The 16125-nt window shown below is 51.4% G+C and overlaps 1 protein-coding gene across 1 annotated transcript in view; it reads left to right on the forward strand.

Moving 5' to 3' along the window:
* Window positions 1-1596: 1596 nt before the first annotated feature.
* The window catches only part of ZAN (zonadhesin), a gene marked incomplete at its 3' end in the record, with an annotated part of 23198 nt that continues 8669 nt past the window's right edge, over window positions 1597-16125 (forward strand). The window contains exons 1-19 of the mRNA XM_008580725.1: window positions 1597-1673; window positions 2692-2744; window positions 3234-3380; window positions 3575-3846; window positions 4014-4101; window positions 4818-4970; window positions 7056-7220; window positions 7548-7639; window positions 7821-7899; window positions 8001-8147; window positions 8645-8916; window positions 9211-9295; window positions 9774-10577; window positions 11268-11452; window positions 13392-13533; window positions 13696-13815; window positions 14453-14577; window positions 14853-14998; window positions 15735-15884. Coding sequence (XP_008578947.1) covers window positions 1597-1673; window positions 2692-2744; window positions 3234-3380; window positions 3575-3846; window positions 4014-4101; window positions 4818-4970; window positions 7056-7220; window positions 7548-7639; window positions 7821-7899; window positions 8001-8147; window positions 8645-8916; window positions 9211-9295; window positions 9774-10577; window positions 11268-11452; window positions 13392-13533; window positions 13696-13815; window positions 14453-14577; window positions 14853-14998; window positions 15735-15884 — 3302 coding nt within the window. The remainder of the gene's footprint in view (window positions 1674-2691; window positions 2745-3233; window positions 3381-3574; window positions 3847-4013; window positions 4102-4817; window positions 4971-7055; window positions 7221-7547; window positions 7640-7820; window positions 7900-8000; window positions 8148-8644; window positions 8917-9210; window positions 9296-9773; window positions 10578-11267; window positions 11453-13391; window positions 13534-13695; window positions 13816-14452; window positions 14578-14852; window positions 14999-15734; window positions 15885-16125) is intronic.

A 16125-nucleotide genomic window follows, 5' to 3' on the forward strand; every position in this document is an offset into this window, starting at 1 on the left:
GGCAGGAGTGCCGCCGCGCTCCCAAGCGGCGCACTGTAGCAGTGCACCACCGGGCCGGCCCAGAATTTTCTTCCTTTTTAAGGCTGAATAATACTCTGTAGTATGGAAATACCACGTTTTGTTCATCCATTTGTCTATCGATGGACACTTGGGTTGCTTCTACCTTTTGGCCATTATGAATAATGCTGTTATGAACATAGCAAACAAGTATCTCTTCGAAAACCCTGTTTTCAATTCTTTTGAGTATATACCCAGAAGTAGAATTGCTGGATCATACGGCAATTCTATTTTTATTTTTTTGAGGAATATCATTCCTTTTAATGTTTGTATAATATTTTTAATATGACCCAACCACAGATCTACTGATAAACATTAAAGACATCTCAATGATTTTTTTTTCTATGGTAAACAATGCTGCAATTAACATCTTTAAGGTATGCACAATTTGTGCAAATGTACATGTATTTCTTTAAGAAGATTCTCAGAAAGGAAATGCTGAATCAGAGATATGTACTTTTTCCTTTTTTTTTTTTTGGCAGTTGGCCAGTACAGTGATCCGAACCCTTGACCTTGGTGTTACAAACACTGTGCTCTAACCAACTGAGCCAACTGGCCAGCTCTAGAGATATGCACATTTGAAAGTTTAATAGTCACCATCAAATTGCCTTCTAAAAACTCTTCACCAACATACATTCTTATCATCACTGCATTTGACTGTGTCTACCTGTATCCTGTCCAACTCTTCATACTATCAATCTTTTAATTTTTTTTTTCAATACGACAGTCATAGTTTTGACTAGCAGTTCCCTTACTACTAGTGAAGCAGAACATCTTTCAAATGCTTACTGGCTGTTTGTCTTTCTTCCTCTGTGACATGTCTTTTCCAATTCTTTGCCAATAGGCATTTTCATCCCTTCCTTTACCTGTCCCTCCAGTAGCCTTTACCACTGTTGCCAGTTATAGAATTCTAGGTTTGAAATCATTTTGTTTGGAATTCTGTAGACAATGTTCTGCTGCCTTTTAGAATCCGTGGTTGCTATCGAAAAGCCCAATTCCGTGCTGATTCCTGATCCTTAGTACATGACTGACCTGTTTTTTTTTTTTCTGTCTGAAAGAACTTCAGATCTTCTCTTTGCTCCTGATCTTCTGAAATTTCATGATGTGTCTTCCATGGGTCTCCTAGCACTCATTGTATGAGATGCCTTTTAATCTAAAGACCTGTGTATTTCAGTTCTGAGACATTTTCTTGTGTGTTCTTCTGTTTTTAAATAATTTCTTTTCCTTTATTCTCTCTCCTTGAACTCTTTTTGTTTGGTGTTAGACTTCATGGACTGATCCTCCAAGTCTTTTTCTTTTTTCTTTCTTTCCTTCTCTCTTATTTCCCCTTGATTTCAACTTACAACTCTTCCACTGGATTTTAAATTTCAGCTCTCATAGTTTTAATTTCCCAGAACTTTCTCGTGTTTTCTGATTGCCCATTTTTCGTGGCATCCTTGGAAGGATACCAAGCGAGGAGGGTCTGGGGTGTATGAAAGTGGCCAGGGCTCCTCATTGTGCCCTTCCCCTTTCTCCCAAGAGCCACCTCTGAGGTCCCTCATGGCTCCTCCAGTCTGGACTCTGGTGCTGCTGGTGGGGGCTACCTGGAGTCAGGGAGACATGCCTGCCCCTGTCCGGTAAGCTAAGCTCACGGGATAATGATGAACGTGGGGCGATTGAGGAGTGAGGGGCAAAGCTGGAGGGAGCAAGCGGGCTAAGGAGGCCTGGGGAGGAAGGCAGGGAGCCCGATGGGAAGGGAAGAGGGATCCATGAACAGGAACAGGGCTAGCCGCAGTCCCAGAGCCTAGAATTGAGGATTGGGTTCTGGAAGCAGGAAAGAGCTGAAATGTGAGGAGACACGGAGGCAGTACAGAGTTGGGGAAACTGAGGCTGGGAGAGGAGGATAGAGAGGTCAGGCTCTCAAAAGATGGACAAAGCCTAGTTGACTCAGCTGATAAGAGACTTCAAGTAGGAGGCAGCAAGGAATGACGGATGACTTGGCGTCCTGGAGCTTGTGTGTGGGAATTTGAACAAGTAGAACTTGAACAAATAAAACAAAAGGCTATTCTGTGTGGCCCTCGCCCCCTGCGGAGGGGTGGCCGGCTTCTCCATGGAATTTGTAAGGTGAGGAGGAGAGAGAGGGGCGATCTCTCTGTCACCCATTTACATGTTTAGTTGTGCGTAGCCAGGGAAATACCAACACCCACTACCTGGCAACCTGTCCCTATCCTATGGGAAAAACTTGGGCTACAGTGCAAGAAGACTTCAACCCAAAGGAAGGAGATCCCGAGGGTGTAAACCCAGGCACTGCGTGAGCATTCTCACACCCGGGGAACCTCCTGGTGTGGGACCCAACAGCGCATGACACCCCAGGTACAGGGGTGGAGGGGACTGGTGGAGATGTGAAAAGCTCAGGGAGGACACTTATCAGGAGACAGGTAAAAACTTAAGGTGAGGAGGGTGTGGGTGACTTTCCGAAAAGCCTTAAAGAAGACAAGTAATATATGTTCACTTCATAAATATTAATACAGTATAGATAAAAAGAAAGGAAAAATCATCCTCAAATGACCACTCAGAAAGCTCACAAGCATTGAGTCTTATAACTCTTGATAATGACAAGGCTCACATTTTTGCTTTCTCCAAACCACCCCCAAGGAGTGAGAAGACTCCAGACTGGAAAGCAGTCACTCGCAGCTCCACGGACGACAGTGAGTTGGAAACCAGAAGGGCTCAGACCACCCCTCCCTCCTCAGAAACCATGTCCCTAGCCCAGGGGTGGCCATCTCGAGTGCCATCAGTGCATGCACAATGATATAAACCAGAATAAGTGTTCAAAGGGCAACCTTTAGATAGACACTGGAGGGAACCATGGAAAAGTATAAGCCCTGCCTGAAAGATTCCCAAATTAGAAACAACGAAAACCACAACAAAACGTGTGCTTCCCAGACAAAGCCTCTGTCCAGCTAAATCCAGCCTCCGCACCTCAGTTTACATCCCCCAACCTTGTCATTCGGCCCACCCACCACCCCAGCCCTGAATTTCTCCCAAAAGACTGTCTCTCTCACTTCTGCGCTGGCCCCCAAATCTTGGTGGTGGCCTTCTCTCAGCTCGGCAATCCTGCCTCCTACCTCCCAGTGTGGCTTTGTCGCCTGCCCCAGGCCCTCTCCAAGGCCTCACAGTGGCCCTTTTTTTCCCAGCTGTTCTCACCCAGTGTGATTTTGAGGATGACTCCAAACCCCTCTGTGACTGGTCCCAAATGACTGGAGATGACGGGGACTGGATTCGAGCCAGTGGGCCCTCCTCCACTGGCACCACCGGGCCCTCCGGCGGGTACCCCAATGGAGGTGAGGAGTCCTCGCGCGGCCTAAGGTTTAGGGAGGACAGTGGCAGGGAGGCAGCTGGTGGTGGGCATGGACAGGCCTGGATGGAGGTGGAAGGGGGACGGCTAGAAGTGGACACCAGGGCTCTGAGAAGGGGGTGAGTGGGGGCAGCCCTAGGGGTGGCAGGGCCTCACTATCCTGGGCTCTGCCTCCTCCAGAGGGCAAATACCTGCACATGGAATCGAGCGCCTTCCACCGGGGCGGAGTGGCCCGCCTGCGCAGCCCTTACCTGTGGGAGCAGGGCCCTTTCTGTGTGCACTTCGCCTACCACATGTTTGGGCTGTCGTGGGGCACCCAGCTCAGACTGCTACAGCTCGCGGGCACACAGGGCAACCGCCCTTCTGTGCTCTGGAGACACATAAACACCCAGAGCCCATCATGGATGCCCACCGCTGTCACTGTGCCTGCGGGGTTTGCCCTGCCCAGCCAGGTGAAGATGAGGGCAAATCTTGGTGCCCCCGTGGGAATCTGGGAGGGCGGGGGCTATGGCAAGGAGGGAGCCACAATTCAGGAAGAAAACTGGGAGCCAGAGGCAAAGGGACAGGAGGCCTGGCCAAGAGGCTCACAGTTTTGGGGTCCCTTGTCCTCCTCCTGCAGCTGATCTTTGAGGGAGTGAGGGGCAGCAGTGCTTATCTGGACATCTCACTGGATGCCATCTCTATCCATCGAGGCTCCTGCAATCGGGGTGAGTCCCTGTCCCTACTCCTTTCTTTTCTCCCTGCCCCTGCACAACTGCCCAGGGTGGCAAGAGCAGCTTGGGGACCAGGACCCTGGTTTCTGACAGAGTAGAGACTGCTGGCTTCCTTCTGCCTCCACACTCCACACCTTTGACTGCTAAAGCAGCCACACCTGAAGAGAGGTTCTCTTTTAAGATAGAGTTGTGGTAATACCTGTTCCAGAATGACCATCCATCTGGGTTTGCCCTGGCCTGCCCTATTTTAGCACTGCAAGTCTCACATCTCAGGAAGCCCTCATTTCTAGGTAAACCTGGACGTCGGTCACCCTAGCTATTACCCTCACCACCACGCTGATCCATCCAGAATTAGCCCTCTAAGCTGATGTAAGAGATTCAAGGGGAGCAAATCCAAGGGCAGGAAAATTCCAAAAGCTGAGTGAAAAGAGCTAACATTGAGCACAGGGACTAGACTAGATGCTCCACATATGTGATCTAATTTACAACTTGGTGAGGCGGGCACTGTTATTCCTGGTTTATAGGTGAGGAAACTGAGGCTTGGGCAGGTTGTCATCTGTGCCAGGAACACAGCAGTAGGCAGTGGGCCCACCACCACGGCTTACTACAGGATTCACACTGGAACTAAGAATTCTGACTTGAGACTCAGGTATCTTTTTCTGAGCCACCTCAGAAAAAGTGACACCCTCTCTTTCTTTCTTTGCTCTCAGTCTGCCTGCTGCAGGTATGCAACTTTGACATTCCAAATGACCTCTGTGGCTGGAGTTGGGTCCCAACTGCCTCTGGGGCCAAGTGGACCCAGAAGAAGGGGTCATCAGGGAAGCCAGGAGTGGGGCCTAATGATGACTTCTCTAGCCCTGGCAGTGAGTAATGGCCATGCTTCTGTCCTTTGACTTTCTGGGCTCTAGTGACCTCTGCAAACCCTACAACAACTGCCTTGGGACAGTCTGGGGGGTGAACCCCAGCAGCCTCAGCTCTCCATCACCTCAAGTTTCATGACAGAAAGCAAAGTCCAAGCACACACCCAGTTTCCCACATCACCACCCCACAAGCTCTACCTGGCAGACCCAACACAGCCTGCTCCTTACCTCCTTTCCCTAGTACCCTTCCTTCCTTCATTCCATCATTCAAGAAATACTTACTGAGCACTTATGATATGCCAGGCACTGTCTTAGGCATTTGAGATTCATCAGTGTACAAAACAGACAAGGGGGGTGGGGTGAGGGGGAGACATCTACCAAAACAAAGAGGTAAATTATATAGTTATAAGGTGAGCAGTGCTACTGGAAAAGTAAAAAGTTGAGCAAGGGAAGGGGATTGGAAATGCAAGGGTGGGATGGACTGTAAATTTTAAATAGGGCGGTCAGGGTAGGTCTCATTCAGCTCACATTTGAGCACAAACTCAAAGGAAGTGAGAAAGAGAGGCATGAAACTACTGCGGGTGAGGGAGAACATTCCAGGCAGAGGGGCCAGCCATGCAAAGGCCCTGAGGTGGCAGTGGTCCTTGTGGGGGTGGGGGGTCTTTAGCCACGTGGTTAGGATGGAGACATGAGCTCAGACTGGACGTAGGAGGGGCAGATCACGTGCAGCCTTGAAGGCCGTTGTCAGGATGTGGCTTTTATTCTATGCAAATACGGAGCCTTTGCAGGATTTTAGCAGATGAGTGACTTGATCTGACTTATTCGAAAAGGATCACCTGGTTTTTGTCTTGAGAATCCACTGAAGGGAACGGGAAAAGGTAGATACAGACAGGCTGTTCAGGAGGCTTTTCCAACAACCCAGGTGATACTTTCTTCCTCTTTCCGTCCATGTCTGCCCCTAGCTTCTTTTCCACCACCTCCCTGTGCTCTTGGCTGGGCTTTTCTCCTTTCTTCTCCTCCTTTTTCTCCCACACAGCATTCACCACCTCTCTCAATCTTCTCTCCACACATCCGACATTTCCAGTCCTCACCGAGGCAAGCATTGTCCGTCAAACTTAGAGGTTCACGCCCCCTAATTTCCGAGTTTATACCTTTTTCTCTTTCCCTTCCTATTTCTCCATTCTCAATCCTTTCCTTCCTTCCACCTAATCATTTCCACATTTTCTCTTCATCTTTCCCTCACCCCACTCCAAACATGTCCACTCCAACTTCATGCCCTCTTCCTCTGATCTTTCCTGCCGCCTGAGATTTGTCTTCTAGAAGGGCCTTAAGAAACCCACCCCCGCCATCTTGCTCTTCTTTTTCTCCCACTTCTCTTCTTCCATTTGTCTCCTTGCTTTCTCTGTCATCATTTTCCCATTTCCTTTCCTTCCCCATCCGTGTTCCTTCCCAGTTGTTTCCCTTCTTCCCTCCCGCTTCCGCCCACTCCCTCCCTTTCAGCCTCTCCCGAGCCCACCTGCCCGGCCCGGGTGAGCGCGCTCGCCAGGCAGCATCCAGCGGGAATCGGGCGTGAGCACGCACGCGTGCGCGCTCCCGACGAGTCGGCGCCGGCTTACATCTTCTCCCTGGCTACCAGTTGCGTCACGGAGCGAGATCCAGGCTAATTGGCTGCCTGAGCTGCCGCCGGAGGGAGTGTGGGGTGGGGAGCTGCCTGCTAGTCGGTGTCAGACCGGCCCTCTCTCACCAGTATGTGTGAGTCGGCTATGTCCAGTGGGTTAAGAGAAGAAAGAGGCTATGACTCTAGGGGACCTAAAGAGTCAGCACCCAAAGGACAAAGTTCTGGCTGCTGCCTCTGAGAGGGTGCCCGCGTTTCCTATGGCAGCGCCCGCGTCCTCTCCCTGCCCAAGCACTTCTGGGAGGGTTCAAGGCCTCAGCCAGTTGTGACATGGGTGTAGCCCCCCTCAGCGCCTGATTCTAGGTCGCCGTTGGGGCTCCCCGGGGCCTGTTCCCACTTTCCCAGGGCCCTATCCCTGCTGCCATATTCCCCCAATATTGGCCACCCCACCTTACTGGCCTTTTCCTTCGCAGGTGGCTACTACATGCTCCTGGACCCCAAGAATGCCAAAGAGAGCCAGAAAGCTGTCCTCCTGAGCCCCCGGAGCCAGTCTTCTGGCTGTCTGAGCCTTACCTTCCACTATACCCTCTGGGGCCAGTCTCCTGGTGCAGCTCTCCTCGTCTATGCTTCAGTCTTGGGTTAGAGTGGAGAATTCATGGGATTTACACTGACCTGGGCACATCTGCCAGGGTTGGGCTGACGGGGAAATGTGCGGTATCCCTCAGAGTCAGGGAAGTCTGGGGTTTGTGTGAGATTATTTCCTGAATTTGAAATGAGGACCAGGAGTGTACTGGATTTTGGAAAAATAGATAAAGGTGCCAGGAAAGTGAGAGAGAAGGATGTGATTGCAATTGGGGGAATATTCCCCAAGTATTCCCTCTGCCACTCATCCTTCTGAGTATAGGTTTGAACTCATTTCCCAGTCCCCTTAAGCTGACTTCTCTCTCTGATTCCTTCCATTGCAGGCAGCATCCGGAAACACAGTCTTTTCTCAGGACAACCTGGACCCAAATGGCAGCTTGCTTCTGTTAATTACACAGGACTAGGACAGATACAGGTACAGAGGAGCAAGGGGCAGGTCCTCCCTGCACATGGTAGGCACCCCTGATGTTGAAATGAATTGAGAGTCTGGTCCCGAGGAACAGGGGGCTTGGGTCCCTGAATGGAGTAAAGTCAGATTGGGGGCTGGGGGTTCGAGCCGTGTGCTCACTCCCAACCCTCTCTCCCTCTCTTTCCAGTTCACTGTGGTGGGTGTGTTTGGAAAGTCCCCGGAGCCAGCTGTGGCAGTGGATGCAATCAGCATCGCTCCCTGTGGGGGTGAGAGCTGGCCCTGGGAGGCCCGGATCTCTCTGAATTGGGGGTGGGATGGGGGAGGAATGGGGAGCAAGTTTCTCAAGGCTCCTATTTGGATCCCCTAGAGAGCTTTCCTCAGTGTGACTTTGAAGATGATGCCCATCCCTTCTGTGACTGGTTCCAGACATCAGGGGATGGTGGATACTGGGTCCGGGGAAGTAAAACTATACCCATCCAGGGCAAAGGCTCCTCAGGAGATGCCCCTAATGGAGGTGAGAAGATTAAGGACCCTTCTAACTAGTGAATCACTGAATCCCAGCTAGGGGGCTGGCTGGTGTGATGGATGAAAGAAGTTGTAGGTGGTAAAGATGAGTTTTTTACTGGGTAACTACCATGGGGCCAGAGCTGTGAAGATGACAGAGGCGAGTCAGTTGAGGATTCTAGTGGCTGTGGGATCACCAGAACTCCCAGAAAACTCAGCCATCTGACTTCATGGAGCCCAAGGCTTCAAAATCCACTCTCTCATTTTCAGTCAAGACATTTATGAGTGCAGCCAGCAATAGAATCTGGGTTGCTGGTTTGGTTTTCCCTTTCTTTCTGATCCTGCCTTCTTCAGTTAGAAGTTCAAAGTTAGCAGAAAGAATGGCTATGACGTGGGGAGTTTGGGTGCTTGCTCAGGTCCCCACTTGGAAAGCAAGGCGTTGCTAGAGCAGCCATAGGCCTGTCCTGTGCAGCTTTCTCGTCTTGACTGTTCCCTTCTGTTGCCCAGGAGCTCACTATATCTACTTTGAGGCTGGCAAGTTCTCCCAGGCGGGGCAGTCTGTTGGACTGGTGAGCCGGCCCTTCTGTGCCCCGGGTGACATCTGTGTGAAGTTTGCTTACCACATGTATGGCCTTGGAGAAGGCACCATGCTCAAGCTCCTGCTGGGGAGTCCTGCGGGTAGTACCCCGATTTCTTTCTGGGGCCGCATTGGGTCTCAGAGCCCTGACTGGATGAACACCTCTGTCACCATCCCATCGGGATATCAACAGCCCATGCAGGTGAGAGATGGAGAGAGTGGGCCCTGTATGTGTCTGTTTGGGACATGGTGAGGAGAACATAATGCCAGGGACCCAGGAGCACAACAGGGCTGAGCAGGCGAAAAGCTAGAAAGGGAGCAGAGAGGAGGGGAAATTAGTGTTTCGAAGTGGGATAGGGGGTGGGGGCAGAGTTGGACTCTTGAGGCTCAAACAAGGTGATATTTTGGCAGAAGACAGACCCCATGCCCAGCAGAGTTTCTGAATTGCCAGAGATTCATTTTCCTTTTTCTCTTCTTTCTCCTTCGTTGCCTTCAGCTGATTTTTAAGGCCACCAGGGGTAGCAACGCTGCCTTTGTTGTTGCTCTGGGTTTCATCTTGGTCAATCACGGGACCTGTCGAGGTAAGATGAAACCCAAGCCCAGAAAGGGGGCCATGCCTTGGGTTGACCATCTCTTGGGCTTCTCTATATAAACAGCATACAGCGCAGGCCCTCTCCTGTGCGCCTGAGCCCTCACACAGCTGGCTTTGTTTTCCACATTCTGCCCTCCTTCACCTCTCTTGCACCTACCATCAGGATGCTTGCTTGAGTGAATGTGTCTTTGATGCCATGAATTTCTGTGGTTGGATCTAGAACCCCTTACATAGTGATCCCGAAGGCAGGACCCATATCCTATTCGTGTTGATGTTTCCTGTCCCTCGCACAATACTGGACATATATTAGCAGCAGTGTTTATTAAGCGAGGGAAGGTTGGGAGTTGGGAGCGGAACGAGAGGTGTAAATAATGTATCCCTTTGAGCCCACCCACTCCAGTTAGATGTGAGTAAAGAGAGTGGCAGTATGATTTCGATTAAATTCCAGGGATTTTTTTTCTTTGCAGCCTCTGTGCCAATAGTGCTTCCTACCATATCTCCAGTTCCCCCTTCTGAAACCACCGTCCTCACAGAAAAACCCATAGTCCCCACAGAAAAGCCCACCATGCCAACTGAAAAGCCCACAGTCTCCACTGAAAGGCCCACCATCCCCACCGAAAAACCCACCATCCCCACCGAAAAACCCACCATCCCCACTGAAAAACCCACCATCCCCACCGAAAAACCCACCATCCCCACCGAAAAACCCACCATCCCCACCGAAAAACCCACCATCCCCACCGAAAAACCCATCGTCCCCACCGAAAAGCCCACCATGCCAACTGAAAAGCCCACAGTCTCCACTGAAAGGCCCACCATCCCCACCGAAAAACCCACCGTCCCCACCGAAAAACCCACCGTCCCCACCGAAAAACCCACCGTCCCCACTGAAAAACCCTCCATCCCCACAGGAAAACCCACTGTCCCCACCGAAAAACCCACCGTCCCCACCCAAAAACCCACCGTCCCCACCCAAAAACCCACCGTCCCCACCCAAAAACCCACCGTCCCCACCCAAAAACCCACCATCCCCACTGAAAAACCCTCCATCCCCACAGGAAAACCCACCGTCCCCACCCCAAAACCCACCGTCCCCACCCAAAAACCCACCGTCCCCACTGAAAAACCCACTGTCCCCACTGAAAAGCCCACTCCTACGACACCCCACCCCAGCCCTGCAACAACAATCTTGGTGGTGCCCCCACATGCTCCAAGTGCCCCCACGACCAGCGCAGCTCTGGGCACCACAACAACCCTGAGACCTACTACAGGTATGAGGTGGAGGGAGCGTTGCACGAAGAGCTGAGAGTAAGAGCCAGAGACTAGGAGAGAGAGAGTCAGGGAAAGGGAAGCTTCTAGTAAAATACTGCAGCCTTAGAGGATAGATGAACCAGTCCCTGGTGACTTTAGGAGAAAGATGAGGACTGCCTAGAGGGAGAGGGACAGCAGGGCGGGGGTGAGGGGGATTGTTGGGAACTAGGATTTCTTTTTATTATTTTTTATTGAGATATAATTCATATACCGTAAAATTCACCCTTTTAAAGTGTACAATTCAGTGGATTTAGTACATTCACAAGTTTGTACAACCACCACTAATACCAGACCTTTCCTCACCCTGAAAAGAAACCTTGTACCCATTAGCAGTCACTCCTCATTTCCCCTCCCCCCCAGCCCCTGACAACCACCAGTCTCCTTTCTCTATCCATGGATTTGGCTGTTCTGGACACTGCATACGAGTGGAATCATAATACATGGGGCTTTGTGTCTGGCTTCTTTCACCGAGCATGTTTTCAGGGTTCATCTACGTATAGCCTGCATCTGGACCTCATTCTCATTATGGCTGAATAATAGGGGCCTACTTCTTAGAGAAGAACTTGAGTTTGGGATAGAGGGGAGACAGGAAGCCTCCCTGAGCAAAGCTGTGGAGTGACAGTGTGACGGAAGCTGTGTTTTCCCCTCAGTGAGCTGCCCTCCAGATGCTCACTATGAACCCTGTACCTGCCCTGCTTCCTGCGAGAGCCCCAGGCCCAGCTGCGGGCTCCTCTGCAGGCCAGGCTGCGTCTGCAATCCTGGCTTTTTGTTTAGTAACAACCGCTGCATCAGTGCCTCTTCCTGCAGTTGCTTCTACAACAACAACTCCTATGTGGTAAGTGGTAAGACCGCCGGGATGCCCCGGCCCCCTGAGGGAGATTAATGGCAGAATTTGGCTCCACCTGCTCCCCGGGTGAGATGATCTTGGAACCATGGGATAGTCCCAAGGGACCAGCTCAAAAGCAATGCTTACACCATGATGGAGTCACTCTGCAGCGTGTGGTTTTTGATGATCCTTTGTTCATGCAGTAAATCTTTATTCAGCGCCTGCCGTGATGCTAGACTGTGCTAAAGAGGCAGTTACCCCGTGGTCCTACACCAAGTGCTCCTTCCAGTCTCAATATTTCTGTAATTACCTTCTTTCAAAGGAATTTACCAATCCCGATGGGTCAAAAAGAGAGGAATTACTGTCGTTGCTTTCCCTACTTGATGGTCTCCTACAGAGATTTGACAGAGTAGAGTCTAAAGGGGCGAAGGTTCTGGCCAGCACTGTCCAATAGGCATAGTGTGTGAGCCACACACGTCATTTTACATTTCTTAATAGCCACAAAAGGAAAAAAGCAAAAGGAAACAGGTTAAGTTCATTCCAATAATCTACTCAGTCCCAAATACTATCATTTCAATGTGTAATCAATAATTATTATTTTTTTGGCGGGGTGGCTGGCCAATATGGGAATCCAAACCTTGGTGTTGTAACACTGTGCTCTAACCAGCTGAGCTAACCGGCCAGCCCTCAACAAAGAATTGATAAGATAGTTCATACTTTTTTCTACTAAGTTTTCAAAACCTAGTGTGTATTTTACACTTACTGCATATCTCAATTCAGACTGGCCACGTTTCAAGAGTCTAGTAGCTACATGTGGCTCGTGGCCCCCGTGTTGGACAGCGTGGGTCTAGCATCAGGTAGACCCGAGCTTGAACCCTGGCTCAGCACTCATTCCCTGGGTGACCGTGAGCAAGTTTCTTTACCTCTTTAAATCAGTTTCCATATCTATTAAGTGTGCACAATAAGACTTTCTACCTCATGTAAGGTTGTTGTAAGGATGAAATTTACTGATTACTTAGTAAATGTTCATTATTATTTTTAGCAACTTATGATAAATATTATAGGCAACCTATTAATTAAAAGTGCATTAAACTATTCATTAGTGTCCAGTACCTCCTCTCAGCTCCAGGTGTTCTTGCCATTAGCGTCAGAGCTCCTGCTTGTCTCTTTGGAGATTACTTCCTCCCCCATCCCCTTTAATCAGTCTCCTGGGTCTCCTGGAGTCAGCGTTAGGATTAGCTTTGGCTGCAGCCTGGGCAGAAAGATCTGTCCCACCCATCAGTATCAAGGGTCTCTACCCTCTGCTCTAGCAGGCATATGTGAACTTATTATATATCCATTTATGCATTCAACAAATGTTCATTTAGTACTTTCTGCTCTCCTGGAATTGGGGTCACCATGAATTGGGCGTGGCCTTTGCCCTCACAGTGCTCTCAGATTCAGGGGGGCACATTGGGTCTTGGTTTACTCTTTCAGTTGGCAAGTATTTATGAATGAGAGCTTTCTGTTGTGACACATTGGGGCTAAGATGGTGAGTAAAGACAGACACAGTCCCTCACCTGACGTGCTTACAGTCCAACAATCACAAACATTAACGTGAAAGTGCAACTGTGCTAAGTCCTCAGTAGGAAAGGTACCCAGAGCTCTGAGAGTGACCTAGTCATGGAGGTCTGGGAAGTTTTCCTGAGAAAGCCATCCTTGAGCTGAACTCTGCTGGTTGTGTAGGAAAGATTTAGAAATGGGGAGAGAAGTGCATTCTGGGGTGAGAGAAAAGCATGTGCAAATGTCCTGTGGTAGCTGGGAGTATCAGGTAGGTGTTGGGGAGAGGAAGAGCAAGGGCAAGGTTAGATCTTCATGTGGGAGAACATCCTGTCTCCTGGGCATGGTGGAGGAGAATGGGGAAGGGCCCCAAGAACTATGGCTTTGTGACCAGATCCCTTGCTCCTAGCCTGGGGCAGAGTGGTTCAACCCCAGCTGCACAGAACATTGCCGCTGCATGCCTGGCATTAGGATCGAGTGCCAGATCTCTCAGTGCAAGACAAACACACTGTGCCAGCTGAAGAATGGCCAGTACGGATGCCATCCCTACGGTAAGATCCCCTCATGCTGTCCCCACCTGTCGGAGCGGGTATCACACCAGGATCCCAGTCCCTCCCTCGAGCAGAGGAGCTGGGGACATGGGAGAGCTGGGATGTGGGGCCCAGCCTAGCAGCGCAGTTGAAGCAACTTTGCATGTTCCCCCTTCTCCTCAGTAGGCGCTGCCACCTGCATGGTCTATGGAGACCCTCATTATGTCACCTTTGATGGGAGGCACTTAGGCTTCATGAGCAAATGCACCTACATCTTGGCCCAGCCCTGTGGCAACTCAACAGGTAGGACCTTGCAGATGCCCACCATGGCCTGGGAGAGAAGGCTGAGGTCAGAGCTGCTGGGCTGGGGACACAGTGGGCAGCAAGAGAGGACGGGGAAGCATGTGGCAACTCAACAGGTAGGACCTTGCAGATGCCCACCATGGCCTGGGAGAGAAGGCTGAGATCAGAGCTGCTGGGCTGGGGACACAGTGGGCAGCAAGAGAGGACGGGGAAGCTGGGGGGGAAGAGGCAAAATTGGAGCAAAATCTCCTGTAAGGTAAGGGTTGAGACGTGTGTCCCAGAAATAGGACTTTCAGAAAATGCAGTTTAAGAGACTTCTCTTTATCAATTGCTTCCTTGGGCAACTGTTACTGAGGGCCCACCTGGCATAGTGGCAATCACTGTAAAAGGGACCAGGGATGGAGCACGAACACCCGGGAGGATGTCCCAGTCCTCTGAGGGTAGACAGACACACAGGAGTTGCAGGCTGTTGTGGAAGAGGGCAGACAGTCAGATCCTGCTCGGGTTTGGGTCCTCCTTCTGCTACTGTCCCTGTGGCCCTTCATCCCCGCAGTGGCAGGCTCTGGGCACTGCCCACGGTGAGGGCACAGAAGTGCTTGTTCAACGAGCCCCAGGGCTTTTTCCTCTCCCCACCCAGCCCCATTCTTCAGGGTGACAGCCAAGAATGAGGAACGAGGGCAGGAAGGCGTGTCCTGCCTGAGCAAAGTCTATGTGACCCTGCCTGAGACCACCATCACCCTGCTCAAAGGCAAACACACGCTGGTGAGCCCCATCCCCCACCCACCCCTGCCAGGGCCACCAGGCCTGGCTGTGCCTGCCCCCATGGGCTGCAGTGGCCTCATCCTGGCCAGCTCCTCCAGCCCCTGAATCCTCTCAGGGTCAGACTTAAACAAAACAATAATGGCGAAGCTCCAAACCGCTCTAGGTGGAGGAGGTTTTTAGGCTTTTGTGGAGGATGCCGTGCCTTCCAGCAAGGTGTGTGGGAGTCTACTGGGGTCCCCCTTGACCCTCACTTTTGTCTCTCTGTCTCCTTCCAGGTTGGGGGTCAGCGAGTCACCCTCCCAGCCATGCTTTCTAAAGGCATCTTCTTGGGTCCAGTTGGGAGATTTGTGGAGCTGCAGACTGTGTTTGGTTTGCGGGTGAGATGGGATGGCGACCGAGAGCTGTATGTGACTGTGTCCAGGTGAGGGAGTGTCCCAGCCAGGCAGCTGCTACTTCTCCCTGCTCAGCACCCCTCTCCCAAAACCCTTCCATCCCTTTCCCCTTCCATTCCAAACACCACTACTTGATCGTACCTCCCAATGGGTAGGAAGCACCCAGCTCAAGTGACAAGCCTCCCTTTGGGTGGGGGGACAGGAGAAAATGGTTTTAGGGCAGCGTATAAATAACAGGATGTACACAAAATGCTTTGGGAATGTGCTAGAAGGAATCACTAATGGGCTCTTGGGGCTTTCGGAAGAGAAGTCACTTGATCCTATTCTTCAAGGAAGACAGAAAACCAGAGAAAGAGAGACTTTATGGAAACAGTGAACAGCACATGCAAGAATAAGCTAGAGAGTTTGGGGGCCAGCAAGGGGTTTGTTGTGGCTGGACAACAGGGTGGGGGCAGAAGGGGCAGAGGGGAACTGTACAGAGGGCTTGGGGTAAGGGTCCGTGGGGCCCTGGCGCCTGGCGTGGAACCCCTGTTCTGAGTCCGCACCTCTCTGTCCTCGTCGGGGGGGAACTGTACAGAGGGCTTGGGGTAAGGGTCCGTGGGGCCCTGGCGCCTGGCGTGGAACCTCTGTTCTGAGTCCGCACCTCTCAGTCCTCCTCGGTCCTCGGGCCTCAGGGCCGCCAGCTCACGGCCTTCTCTTCAGTGGTCCCTGGATGATGGAGGCCCCTCCTCTCCATTAGCGCTCCCTCTTCTCTGGGTCCCACAGCACCTACTCGGGCACACTCTGTGGCTTCTGTGGAAACTATGATGGCAACAGTGACAATGACAACTTGAAGCCTGATGGTAACCCAGCAGGAGATGAGGAGGAGCTGGGGAACAGCTGGCAGACAGCTGACGACAAGGACGAGGACAAGGAGTGAGTGAGGAATGCCCCGCCAGGGACCTGGGGTGTCCCCCTCCCCTTCTCAGCCCTCTTGCTCCTTCATCTTTTAAGACTGACTGGCATGGCCTCTTTTCTCCTCCACCCTGGAGGCTCCAGGCTTTTCTACCTCCTTTGGGGCTCAGTGTTCAAATGTCTCCCTCTAGGGGCTGCCAGGAGCTGCGAGCCTGCTCTTTCAGCCTCACTGATTGCTGGGTTAGGGGCCCTTGACCTTGAA

This window comes from Galeopterus variegatus, unplaced genomic scaffold, assembly GCF_000696425.1.
Source record: "Galeopterus variegatus unplaced genomic scaffold, G_variegatus-3.0.2 Scaffold2147, whole genome shotgun sequence".
Lineage (NCBI taxonomy): Eukaryota > Metazoa > Chordata > Mammalia > Dermoptera > Cynocephalidae > Galeopterus > Galeopterus variegatus.